Source organism: Crocuta crocuta, unplaced genomic scaffold, assembly GCF_008692635.1.
Source record: "Crocuta crocuta isolate KB4526 unplaced genomic scaffold, BGI_CrCroc_1.0 scaffold233, whole genome shotgun sequence".
Classification (NCBI taxonomy): Eukaryota; Metazoa; Chordata; class Mammalia; order Carnivora; family Hyaenidae; genus Crocuta; species Crocuta crocuta.
The window spans coordinates 2,739,804-2,753,301 of record NW_027529526.1 but is presented as its reverse complement, the minus strand read 5'-3'; the positions used below and the strand labels follow the sequence as shown (position 1 = coordinate 2,753,301).

General features: G+C 53.4%; 1 protein-coding gene across 1 annotated transcript in view; it reads left to right on the top strand.

Moving 5' to 3' along the window:
• The window catches only part of OTOG (otogelin), an 83,972-nt gene that overhangs the window by 70,210 nt on the left and 264 nt on the right, over positions 1 to 13,498 (top strand). Inside the window, exons 44-55 of the mRNA XM_077761075.1 lie at positions 25 to 237; positions 808 to 912; positions 1,069 to 1,176; positions 1,595 to 1,696; positions 4,393 to 4,491; positions 7,300 to 7,340; positions 8,325 to 8,400; positions 8,498 to 8,676; positions 9,455 to 9,559; positions 9,729 to 9,848; positions 10,997 to 11,042; positions 13,369 to 13,448. Coding sequence (XP_077617201.1) covers positions 25 to 237; positions 808 to 912; positions 1,069 to 1,176; positions 1,595 to 1,696; positions 4,393 to 4,491; positions 7,300 to 7,340; positions 8,325 to 8,400; positions 8,498 to 8,676; positions 9,455 to 9,559; positions 9,729 to 9,848; positions 10,997 to 11,042; positions 13,369 to 13,448 — 1,274 coding nt within the window. The remainder of the gene's footprint in view (positions 1 to 24; positions 238 to 807; positions 913 to 1,068; positions 1,177 to 1,594; positions 1,697 to 4,392; positions 4,492 to 7,299; positions 7,341 to 8,324; positions 8,401 to 8,497; positions 8,677 to 9,454; positions 9,560 to 9,728; positions 9,849 to 10,996; positions 11,043 to 13,368; positions 13,449 to 13,498) is intronic.

The following is a 13,498-nucleotide window of genomic DNA, read 5'->3' as shown; positions in this document are numbered from 1 at the left end:
GCCCCACCGTGCCCCCCACTGCAGCCTGCACTGACAGCACGGGGGTGCCGCGGGCCCTGGGGGAGACCTGGAACAGCTCCCTCAGCGGATGCTGCCAGCACCAGTGCCAAGCTCCCAACACCATCGTCCCGGTGGACCTGGAGTGCCCGGGGCCCCGGCCTGAGACCTGCCCACGTTTTGGGGAGGTGGCCCTGCTCCTGCCCACTGAGGATCCCTGCTGCCTGGGGACAGTTTGTGGTGAGTCCGACCCTTCACCTCCCTCCACCTCTACTTGAAGACTGTTAAAAGGCTCCAGCTCTGCCTGGATGCCTAAGACAAGGCCTGGGCAAATGAAAGTGTCTGGGGTGGGGGGTGTTGTGAAGAGTGGAGAATGCCTGGTGGGGGGGCAGGGCCCACACTCAAGAATCAATGTAGGGTAGACTATGGAGCCCGGCACCCTGGAGAACCCTTCCCCCACTCCTTTGCAGCCTCGTGACCTCAGCGTTTAACATCCTCTGTGTTTTAATCAACTCTACTGTAGCACAAGGCTGATCGTAGTACCCACCTTCCGGGTTGCTGTGAGAATCTAAAGTTTCTTCTGATCTAGGACAGCAGCTGGCACATGACCCATCTCAATGAATATTACCTATTAATGCTCTTCTGTCCAGCCCTGGACCTTCTGTGTGGCCCTCAGAGGCCCCTTCCAGGAACATGGGTCCTTGGGGGCTGGAGGGAGAAATGAGAACAAGCTGTCTAGGTGCTGGGTGGTGCTGGAGGCCAGGGGGAGGCCCAGCCTCCAGGTGACAAGCCCCGTGGCCCCCGGGCCAGTGTGTAACCAGACCCTGTGCGAGGGCCTCGCCCCTACCTGCCGCCCAGGCCACCGACTCCTCACCCACTTCCAGGAGGACTCCTGCTGCCCCAGCTACAGCTGTGGTGAGAGACCCCAAGGCAGGGAGAGCGGGGGGAGGGGAGCCCAGCCACTGGGTTAGGGGAGCTCTGGGGACCAGGTTGTGGCTGGAGATTAGGGCAGAGCCAGGGCGTGGCCAGACAGGGTCTGCTCCCTGCACGTAATTCTGTCTTTTCTCCCAGAGTGTGACCCAGACCTGTGTGAGGCAGAGCTGGTCCCCAGCTGCCGCCGGGACCAGATCCTGATCGCAGGCCGCCTGGGGGATTCGTGCTGTACCTCCTACTTCTGCGGTGGGTAGACATGCCATCAGATGCATGGCCGGATCCCAGCACCCCTTCCTCACTCCTTTCCTTGGGCAGTGGGGAGGAGAGGGTGGGGGTCTCCAGGTGGACTGGGCACAGAAGAAGGGTGAGACTCCTGTTCCGAGCAAAGTGAAGGAGGAAGAGGGAACCGACCCCAACTTTACCTTATACATTACTGAGCATGAGGAAATTGATGCTTGCTCGGTGTAAGACTTAAATAGACAGGAAAGGTCTAGATTCTTGCTCCAGGACAGGCCCCATGAAGCCACAAAACACTACTTTAGTCCAGATCCTGTCACAGCTGGATTTTAGGTACACCCCCCCCACATTACCCAGCAACCTGCTCTGTCCCAAGACCCTGAAGGGGGAACCGCCTGTGACAGCCATGGCCCCTCTCCCCCTTCAGCCTGCGGCGACTGTCCAGACCCCATTCCCGAGTGTCAGGAAGGAGAGGCGCTCACCGTGGACAGGAACACTACAGAGCTCTGCTGCCCTCTGTACCAGTGCGGTGAGTCCCAGCTGCATGTGGGGACCTCACCGGAAGGGGCTCCAGGGACATTTATGTGCCACCAGGCCCCTTCACGATGTCCTCACCCCAGCACCATGGGAGCTCAACAGGGAGCAACAGGGAGCCCCCAGGTAGTGAGCATGACGTAGCCAAAAGCCATGATGGAAGCCCCACCAGAGGAAGCTGGGCCAGGCCGTGGGAGCTGGTTGGGGTGGGGTCCAGGATGTGACATGGATGGCTCTGAGGCTTCACAAAGAGATTCCCTGTCCCCTCCATGGCCACCACCCACCCAGGGCCAGGGACAGGCCTGTGTTGAGGCCACCCCAATCCTCCTAGCATTGATTTACAGTCTTCATTCTCTGACTCAGGGCCCCTGCTTCACAGTCCCTTTTATCACTGTGTTACCCTGTTATCTACACCTGGAGGCTGCGTCCCTGATGACCCTGCATCTTGAAGCCTCTGAAGCTCTTTTGTTTTGCAATCGCAAATAAGAGAGGGCCCTCTCTGATATTTTTACAGGACATAGTACTTAATCTAGCATGTACTATGTACCTAGTACCTTAATAGTGCCGAGTAAGCATAGTACAACCAGCATTTGAGACCTTAAGAAAACCCAATGGATAAGAATTAACAGACTGGTTAAATTTAAAGATGACTCCATTTACAAAAACTGCACATGGACTGTAGGAGAAACGTGAGGGAACCTCACGTGCACAGAGCAGTGCCGGCAAGGACTGTCTGCCTGGATACTCCAGGGGCAACACCGACTGCGTCAAGCGTCAGGACCCAACTCCAAACCAGTGTAGGCTTCCATGGAACATTCACCAGATGAGCTGGCCACACTGCACCAATCAGCTCCACCCGGGGTGTCTCAGAGGCCACTGGTCCCAAAGCGCTCACAAAGCTGATCTGAGCGGAGTGTCCATGTCCTTCCTCTCGTCTTCTCTCTCCCTTTTCTGCATGTTGCTTCTTCTCTCCTCTTCACCTCCTTCTTTTGTTCATGAGACTCTCCATGTTCCTGAGGAGGAAGCCTGGTCATGGGCAGTGAGTACAGGCAGGGTCAATGAGTCATGGTTTTGCACCCCAGTTCTGCCATTTTCTAGCTGTGTGGCCTGGGGCAAGTCACCAACCCTCTGAGCTAAGGTTCCTCATTTGTAAAATGAGGTGCTAGTAGTATGTCCCCTGAGGGGCTGTTGTGAAGACTGGAGATAATATACATGAAATACCTTATGGTCTTTGGCATACAGTGGGTGCTCAGTATAAGGAGGCTGTTGAGATTATTACCTTCTCCCAATCTTCATTATACTTTTATTATAGAAGCACTATATATGCCTTCTAGAAAGTACAGAATCCAAGTAAATACAAGAAAGTGAAAATACTTTTTTCCTACTTCCACTGTCAACACTTGAATATATATCCTTCCAAATAGTTTCTTTGCCTTTATATGTGTGTGTGTGTTTTAACCCAAATAAGGTCATACTGTATATGCTCTTTTTGATTTTTTTAGGTTTTATGGTTTTTATTAAAGTATAATCAATGTACAATATTATATCAGTTTCAGGTGTATAACATATGGATTCAACAAGTGTACATGTTACTCGGTCTTCACCATGATGAATGTAGTCACCAACTGTCACCACGCAATGTCATTACAATATTGGTGACCGTATTCCCTATGCTGTACTTTTCATCTCCATGACTTGTTTATTTTATAACTGGAAATGTGTATCTTAATCCCCATCACCTATTTCACCCATCCCCTCACCCGCCTCCCCTCTGGTAATCACCAGTTTGCTCTCTGTAGTTAACAGTCTGGCTTTTTTGTTTGTTTTCTTGTTCATTTGTCCTGTTTTTCAGACTCCACATGTAAGTGAAATCATGTTTCACAGCTAATGTTTATAAATTTTCAAGTTCTATCATACCCCATCCATGAGTTGCCTGTGGTCTCTTAAATATCTTTTAATCTAGCGTAGGCATCTTTTTCTGTGTGACACAGAATTGTAGAATTTGGGCTGTGGTCCTGCAGAAAGTCCTACTTTCTAGATTTATCCACTTGCTTCCTCTTGGAACTGTTTTCCTTGCTCCTCCCCATCCTCTGTGCTTCCTAGAAACTACAAGTTAGAGCCAAGACTTGGTGGCTTCAAGTTACTTGTGGGGCTCGACAGAACACGAGCTTCACCATACATCACATCAGGAGACACAGACTATCTGGTGGAGACACCACAGCTCAGGCTAATGTTGGTCCTGGATCACAGTGGGGATTGTCCGATGCCTCCATCTTACATTTACAGCTTTCCTCTTTCAGCCAGAAAGTAACCCATTACTTTGACACTATACAAAGGTCCTTCTCCTCCTCCACCTCATAATTTTTTGATAATCCTAACTTGACCACTCTCAGGGTGAAACCGAATTCAGGGGAGAGAAGGCCCAGTTGAGTGACTTTAAGGTTCTGACGTTGTCATATTGCTAATGCCTCATCAGAGTGGAACTAAGTCTTCCAGAAGCAGTTCTATAGAGAGACTCCAGGAGCCCAGACTTCTTCCCGGGACTCTCATCCTGGAGGATGGCTGAGGACACTGGGGGGAAACCCAAGGAGGACCCGGGAGGTACCCTCTCCTTAGCCAAGGTTGAATTTCTAGGGATTTTTGCTCCAGGTATCTGCAACTGATGTGTCCCCTGCCTCTCCTCCCTCGCAGTGTGTGAGAGCTTCCGCTGTCCCCAAGTACAGTGTGGCATGGGCACTGCTCTGGTGGAGGTGTGGAGCCCAGACCGCTGCTGCCCCTACAAGTCCTGTGGTAAGTCCCTGGCCAGGGATGCCCCTCCACAAAGGCAGGGATCCAGGGCCCCTGTGAAGAGCGAGCAGGGGAGGAATGAGGCCCACCCCTGTTCCTCAGAATCACCAGATGGAAGCCGCCAAAATCACCTCCTTCCCCCTGTGTCTGATCTCTGGGTGCTTAGCATTCCTACACCTTTTCCTCCCCAGGACAAAAGAAGGGAAAAATCAAGTTTCCTGTTCCCCAAAGGCTTTTCCATCTAAAGAAAGTCTTTATTGCAGCTGTTAGTAAACATGATTTTTGTTGAAATTTTGTTTACTTCAGTGGCATCTGGGTGGCTCAGTCGGTTAATTGTCCCACTCTTGACTTCAGCTCAGGTCATGATCTCATGGTTTGTGAGTTCGAGCCTTGTGTTGGGCNTCAGACTCCACATGTAAGTGAAATCATGTTTCACAGCTAATGTTTATAAATTTTCAAGTTCTATCATACCCCATCCATGAGTTGCCTGTGGTCTCTTAAATATCTTTTAATCTAGCGTAGGCATCTTTTTCTGTGTGACACAGAATTGTAGATTTTGGGCTGTGGTCCTGCAGAAAGTCCTACTTTCTAGATTTATCCACTTGCTTCCTCTTGGAACTGTTTTCCTTGCTCCTCCCCATCCTCTGTGCTTCCTAGAAACTACAAGTTAGAGTTAAGACTTGGTGGCTTCAAGTTACTTGTGGGGCTCGACAGAACACGAGCTTCACCATACATCACATCAGGAGACACAGACTATCTGGTGGAGACACCACAGCTCAGGCTAATGTTGGTCCTGGATCACAGTGGGGATTGTCCGATGCCTCCATCTTACATTTACAGCTTTCCTCTTTCAGCCAGAAAGTAACCCATTACTTTGACACTATACAAAGGTCCTTCTCCTCCTCCACCTCATAATTTTTTGATAATCCTAACTTGACCACTCTCAGGGTGAAACCGAATTCAGGGGAGAGAAGGCCCAGTTGAGTGACTTTAAGATTCTGACGTTGTCATATTGCTAATGCCTCATCAGAGTGGAACTAAGTCTTCCAGAAGCAGTTCTATAGAGAGACTCCAGGAGCCCAGACTTCTTCCCGGGACTCTCATCCTGGAGGATGGCTGAGGACACTGGGGGGAAACCCAAGGAGGACCCGGGAGGTACCCTCTCCTTAGCCAAGGTTGAATTTCTAGGGATTTTTGCTCCAGGTATCTGCAACTGATGTGTCCCCTGCCTCTCCTCCCTCGCAGTGTGTGAGAGCTTCCGCTGTCCCCAAGTACAGTGTGGCATGGGCACTGCTCTGGTGGAGGTGTGGAGCCCAGACCGCTGCTGCCCCTACAAGTCCTGTGGTAAGTCCCTGGCCAGGGATGCCCCTCCGCAAAGGCAGGGATCCAGGGCCCCTGTGAAGAGCGAGCAGGGGAGGAATGAGGCCCACCCCTGTTCCTCAGAATCACCAGATGGAAGCCGCCAAAATCACCTCCTTCCCCCTGTGTCTGATCTCTGGGTGTTTAGCATTCCTACACCTTTTCCTCCCCAGGACAAAAGAAGGGAAAAATCAAGTTTCCTGTTCCCCAAAGGTTTTTCCATCTAAAGAAAGTCTTTATTGCAGCTGTCTGTTAGTAAACATGATTTTTGTTGAAATTTTGTTTACTTCAGTGGCATCTGGGTGGCTCAGTCGGTTAATTGTCCCACTCTTGACTTCAGCTCAGGTCATGATCTCATGGTTCGTGAGTTCGAGCCTTGTGTTGGGCCCTGTGCTGACAGCTCAGAGCCTGCTTGAGATCCTCTCTGTCTCTCTGCTTCTTCCCCCCTCCTTTTCTCTCTTCCAAAATAAATAAATAAACAAAAAAACTTACCTCAAACCCCTTTGGGAGCATCAGTGATGAATAATGAATACCAGTGAACTTTATATAAAAATGTTCTTTAAAAAGAGTTGAGAAATCATTTTGCATTTATTTCACTTGTCATTTTCCTACAATGTAAGCTTCCTGAGGGCAGAGATTTTAGTCTGTTTTACTCATTGCATTGTCCCCAGAGCACAGAAAAGCCTTGGCATATAGTAGACATGAGTGAGTGACCCGGGAGAGCACTTCATAGCCATTCTGACCTTGAGCTCTCCTCACCCTGGAGCTCGAGCTGGTGTGTCTGTTAAGTTTGCCAGTGGGGTGTAGCAGCTGCCTTCCAACAGGACCCGCTCCTGGTCGGAAATTCCGCCCTTGCCACATTCCCTCCTGGAGAGGCCTCACATCTGCTCCAGAAAGGGCTTTCAGGAGGACGGGGCGGGATGAAGCCCAGATGACAAAGGCACCTGTGATTGATCTATCGGCCTGTTTCTCCTCACCTGCCTCCGGTGCCGAGCTTAGAATTAGGACCCAGGGCACCTGGGTGGCTCAGTCGGTTGAGTGTCGGACTTCAGCTCAGGTCATGATCTCACGATTCGTGGGTTTGAGCCCCATGTTGGGCTCTGTGCTGACAGCTCAGAGCCTGGAGCCAGTCAGTCTTCAGATTCTGTGTCTCCCTCTCTCTCTGACTCTCCCCTGCTCATGATGTCTCTCTCTCTCTCTCAAAAATAAAAAAAAACATTTAAAAAAAAAAGAATTAGGACCCATCACTGCCCCACCTGTCATGTCAGGAGAGCCGCAGCCCAGTTGCTGGGCTAGGCTGGAGCGAAGCTGAGATTTTGGCTTCTTCTTCCCTGACTGGGCTTGAGTCTGTGCCAGAGGAGGGGCTGTGCCAGAGTGAGCGCCGTGGAGGCCCAAGGAGACTTCCACCTGGACACCTCCAGTGAGACGGTCCTGGCCCCTCCTGTTTTTCAGAGTGTGACTGTGACACAATCCCGGTGCCCCGGTGCCACCTGGTATGGAGACCCTGCTCCTCGCCACTGTCTGTGACCTGCCTCCCCCTTTCCTTTCCACTCTATCCCATCCCCTGGAGACCCTATTCCTTTAGTGTAGTGCAAAGAGCCTCGGATCGCAAGTCAGCTTTCTTGTCCTCAGCTCTGCCTTCTGAGCCACTGTCCTCATTTATAGAGTGGGTGTGATGACGTTTCAGCCTTGTGCTGAGCAAGAACAATGATGATGGTGGTGACCATAATGGCGGTGCTGGTTGATGGTGGAGATGATGATGATGGGGATGGTGGGGATGGTGAAGATGAAGATGATGGGGATACTCATTATGGCAGCTTATGTTTATTGAGAGCTAACTCTATGTCAGGAACGTTCCTAGGCCTTTTATATATAGTGTCATACCAACAAGGTTGATTTCATGATGAGCTCAATGATGCAAACAAGGAAACTAAGGTTCAGATCATGAAGCTAATAAATCACAGTCAGGATTAGAACCCAGGAAATCTGACTCCAGACGCCGTGCCCTTAACCACCAGGCTGCCCGGCCACTGAGGGAAGGGAAAATAAGAAATGTGAAGTTATGTTTAAAGTCTTTTCACCATTTTCTAGATTATATATATTCTCCTCACCCCCGACCCCCCAGCACACATTTCCTCTCATTTTCGCCCCCACCCTTCCCTCCTCCCTTCAACTGGTGAAGGAGGAAGGGAAATAGTATGAGCCAAGCAGGGTTCTTGTCTGGAAGCCATGCAATGAATGGTCCCTCGTTGATGTGGCCAGTGGGTTCTTGGGATGAAAGGTGAGGCCTTAAGTCCCTGAAGAGGACATCGGGGAGCGATCCTCAGTGGGGAAGCCACACTGGGAATTTCTCCCTTGGCTGGGGAGTGACTGANCAAGGAGTCAACTGACAGAGAGGAGGGTCCCAGTGGCACTGCTCCCAAGGGCAGGGCGGGGCTTCCCCACCACGGGGTGCTGACTGCCTCTGCCCCACCCAGTGGGAGAAGTCCCAGCTGGACGAGGAGTTCCTGCACAGCACGGAGAACGTGTGTGGCTGCGCCAAATACGCATGCGGTGAGTGGGGAAGGGGAGCCCGTGGGGCAGAGCCAGGCCGGGCCAGATGCGCGTGCGGGGCTCTGGGTGACTGCGGCCATCCTGCACGCCCAACTAGTGAAGGCCCCCGTGTGCCTGAGCCGCGAGCTGGGGGTGATGCTGCCGGGCCAGACCGTGGTGGAGCTCTCGGCCGACGGCGTGTGCCACACCTCCCGCTGCACCGACGTGCTCGACCCGCTCACCAGCTTCTACCAAATCAACACCACCTCTGTGCTGTGTGACGTGCACTGTGAGGCGGTAGGTGCGGGGCAGGATGGGGTGGGCAGGGGCGGGGGGCTGGCCTGGGTGACCCCTGGTGCTCCAGAAATCAGAGGAGTCTCGAGCTTTCTAGACAAGTCTGAAGAGTAGGCATGTGGGCAGGGGGGCCCTTCAGAGACCTCTGTAGAAAGTGCTGAGAACGGGTGGGGCTGGGAGAGGCCAGGAGGGAAACAGCAGGAGTGAAGGCCTGGCAAGGGCGAGTATTTGACAAAAGATGTATTTATGAAGCACCTACTATGACTGGCACATTCCCTCTTGCTTTGGTCTTTGTGTGTTGTAACGCTTTGTTGAGCACTTCTGCATGCCCCGTATTTTAGATAGTGGCTGGCTTCCAATAAAATCTTAAAGNTGCATTCCAATAAAAGCTAAAAGGGGCTGGAATTATTCCCATTTGTCAGATGAGAAAGCTGAGGTTTAGGGAGGTCAGGTCATTTGTCCATTTTCCCACAGGGACTGGGACTCAGATTGAGGTCTGTGTGGAACCAAAAGCAGCACCCACAATCGCTAGCAGTGCTGTCTCTGAAAGGGATGGAAATGCTCTTCGTCCTCTGGCAATGGGTCTAGGAACTGCTGTAAAGGAGGCTTAAAGGATGACCTTCCTGCCTGAAATAAGAGGCTGGGAGGCAGCTCCCTTTTTGAGCATCTACGGGAGGGGCTTCTCTGGCCTTGGGGCTCAGAGACCATCATACAGTAGGGAAGCAGGAGGGGGGAGGTAGGCACATGGCTGAGGCCCCTCTGGTCCCGCCCTGTCCTGCAGAACCAAGAGTACGAGCATCCACGGGACCTGGCCGCCTGCTGTGGCTCCTGCAGGAACGTGTCCTGCCTCTTCACGTTCCCCAACGGCACCACCTCCCTGTTCCTGGTATGCAGCCCCTCAACCACCCACCTGGGAAGGCATTCCAGGAGGCGACCAGGGCTCAGGGCTGGGCATAGAGGGTCCTGGGTGGCACCTGTGCCCAGGAGCTGTGCCCTGTCTGTTCACTTGGGCCATCTGGCCACCAGTCCCCACCATCCGCCTCTGTGCCCTCCAGCCTGGGGCGTCCTGGATCGCAGACTGCACCCGCCATCACTGCGGCAACACGCCCCTGGGCGCCGTGCTGGTCCGCTCACCCATCAGCTGCCCGCCACTCAACGAGACTGAGTGTGCCAAGGTCAGTGCCAGCCCCCTCCTCTCACGGCATGGCCCGAAGAGGTATGGGGTATCCGCTGTCTTACTGGTGGGGGGCGTTGGGGGGTGGGGAGGGCCTGTGTGTGGAGGTGAGGGAGGAGGAGCCCATACCTGCCCTGCCACCCCAACTCCACATCTCTCCACGTGTTCTTGCTCTGACCACGTCACACCCCACATCCTCACACATCACACGGCCGGTCGCACACGGATGTATGCGAATGTAATCCTCACGTCCTGAGATGCTCACATACACACCAGCACTCACACACATCACACACTGCACCTCAGCGCACCAGAGCGCGCACCATCACACACCACGCAGATGCGCAGCTCAGTCCTGTGATGCTCTAACGGCACTGCCGCTAACCAAACCAGCACTAGCAGGGACAGCTGTCACTAAGGGCACACAGCTCGAGGAAAAGGATTCCTAGAAAGTTTGGTTGTTGTTTAATTATTAAAGTTCTTGAGATTAATATTGGGCATTGAAAGGTTTCTGATCTTACCTAGAAAACAAATACACACACTTGCAGTACAAAACCACACATGTACGCACACATGTGGATGCTCACAAAGTCACATGCTTTTGCATACACACACGAAACTGATTTACAAAGAACACATCATTGTTTTATCCATTTCATAATAGAGGAGGAGGGCTATAAGGCACAATTGCACCCATTTTAAAGGTGGGAAAACTAATCCCAGAGGAAAAGGATGAACTTATCCACTGACCCAAATGGGTCAGCCCCCGCATCGCTCCCCTCCCTGACCCTCATGTGCAGGAGGCACTAATGAGTACACAGGGTAGAGCAGGCCAGAAGCCACCACTGCAAAGATGGGAGGATTGCACCATCTCAACCCAGCCCCCAGTCTTCCTGGGGCCACCGGCAGCCTTAGTGCCGGTGTCCCAGCCAGTCAGGTTAGCCCCTGTGGCTCTCCCATGGCCAGCCCAGGGGCACCTTCTCCCTCTGGCCAGGGCCTGATGGACAGCAGGGCCTAGCGCCCCTGCCCTGGGGCATCATGGGAGGAAAGGCTGAGTCAAGGCTCTTGCACCCTTTCTGCCTCTTGCTGGGATCTTGGCTCCTGGCTGGGGATGGGCTCTCCCACTCACCTCCTCTCTTCTCCCTCTAGGTTGGGGGCTCAGTGGTACCTTCCTTGGAAGGATGCTGCAGGACATGTGAGTGAACACAGCAGAGGCCCGGGGGTGAAGGGCTCGGTGGGGGAACAAGGTACCCTGTCAGGGCTCAGAGCTCCAGGCTCCTGGCCTGGCATCTCCAGTGGTGGCTCTTCGGGGCTTTAAAAGAAGGGATAACACCGCTATGTCAGGGCTCATGACACTGGCACAGATATGCGGGCGGGCAGAGCCCGTGCTCAGGTCCCTAGCCCAGCAAAAGGCCTGTGCTTCCAGACACATTGGGCTATGGAGTCCAGGAGGTCAGTGATTCATCAGATGTCCTGCCTCCTCCTGCTCCTGCCTAGACCCCCAGCCCAGAAACCCCCCAGGATCATTCTCCCTGTGCTCCCTGTCTTGGAGTTGCCCCCGGGTGGGATTCGGGCCCGCAGGGTCGCTGTCTGAGTGACCGGGACTCACACCTGGCCCCTGGGACTTGCAGCCCAAACCACATATGCATACACATTCTGGTCAGTTTTAGGACCTTTGTCTACATGGCTCCCTCCCCCGAGGGTCCTCAGACTGCCCTTTGGAGGGAGGTAGAACTAGGGACCCTTTTATGTCCACCTCACACGCTGCAAGGAAGCTGGGCTCAGTGCCTCATTGGCTGATCTCTGACCTGCAACTCATGTTCCCGGAATATGCCATGTGCTCCCATGTGACCCACGACCCATGTCCCTCTCCCCAGGTTCCCCGGGGACCCTGTTTCCTGTGGTCCCCGTTAGCCCCGCCTCTCCTCCACGGGTTAGTGTCCACTGCCACCCAGGTACTCCTCTCGGAAACCCACAGGACTGGAGGCATGCAGCCACATCGCTATTCCCAACAATGTCCCTTCTGCTAGGTGGCCCCAGCTCTGGGGGTGGGGGAGGGGCGGGTGCGGCCCCTGCTCCCTGCCTCTGGCAAAGGCCTTTCTCGGCCAACAGTGCATGCTGGGTAGTGAGCCTCATCCCTTGGGCTTATGTGGGAATGCTTCAGCAGAGCCCATCAATGCCCAGTGCCACCACCGCTTTGCTCCCACTCGTCACTCAGCTGGCCTTGATCTGGGACCCCAGGGGCCCTAGCCAGGACAGCCCTGGGTCCTCCTGCCTCCTGGAAGCAGAGAGAAAGGAAAAAAGGAACTTAGCTCTGGCCAGGAGTGGTCCAGCTGGGATGATAGGAAACCCACTGTGGTGAGGCCCAGAGGCCCGAAGAAAGATTCCAGCCCGTTTCTGGCAGGCACCCTGGTGACAGAGGGAACCCATGCATCAGACAAACATTTATTGAGCATCAATATGCCAAGCCCTGCTTTAGGCACTGCAGACACAGCATAAATAAAGCTTTATGGAGCAGAGGCTATAGTGGGAGAGACAGAATAATAAGTAAAATATATAAGATGGATGCATCCAGGATTATGGGGATTGAAAGTTATCCAATTTGGGGGGCCTCCTTAAGAAAAAGAGCACATAATATCCCGTATTGGGGTATGAAAGCAGGTATTTATTGAGAATGAGACAAGAACCCACAACATGTTGTGGAAGGGGCAGTTCAAAGCAAGGCCCAAAGCTTCCGTTTCCCCAGCATACTTACAGCTGTGTCTTTTATACCATGATGGTGACAGTGTCCCGGTGCCCTGGATAGAAATAAGGCAAGGGAGGGGTCAGGGAGGGAGCACAGGGTGGAGGGAGGGCAGGCATTGTAGTTTCAGGAGGGATCAAGGAAAGGCCAAGATATTTGAGCTGTGAGGGCAGGAATGGCCCTGAGATTGCTTGTTTATGGGAGGTGTGGTCCAGGCAGAGGAACCTGCTTATCACTTTCCATGCCTGTGACAACTGTGTGAGGTGGGCGAATCCCTGGCCCTGTCTGATGGATAATGGAAACCCAGTGAACCTGCGGCATGAGAGCATCTGTTCGGGACTGGGGTTTCCAGACATTCAGGAAACTGCAGATTCTCTACCCAGAAGCCCTCTCAGAGTCAGAGGGCTGAAGCTGAGCCAGGGGAGTGGAAGGAGGGAGGGGACATGGCCAGGGCCACGGGCAGGGGTTAGAGACAGGTTTGGGGGCTGGGGTGGGGGGTCCAGCCTGCCTGGTCCCCAGAGCCTCCTCCTCCCTGGCCAAGAGCCCCTGAGGCCATCCAGACATCATTCCTTGTCTCCCCTGCCTTAGCCACCTCCACATCTTTCCAGGGCACTGAGTTAGAAGGCTTTCTCTTTGCTGGCGAAGAGCTCTAATGCATGGGCACTAACACCAGTAGAGAGACCCCTAGCATGACACTAACTGCCCCGGTCTGGCCCATCCTGCTGCCCCCTGCAAGTAGCTCTCTGCCACAGCTACCTCACCCAGCCTGTCCCCCCAGGTAAAGAGGATGGGCGCTCCTGCAAGAAGGTGACCATCCGTATGACCATCCGAAAGAATGAATGCAGGAGCAACACTCCTGTGAGTGTCGTCCACGTGGAAGTGGGAGAGGGGCTTGGGGGTGGGGGGGG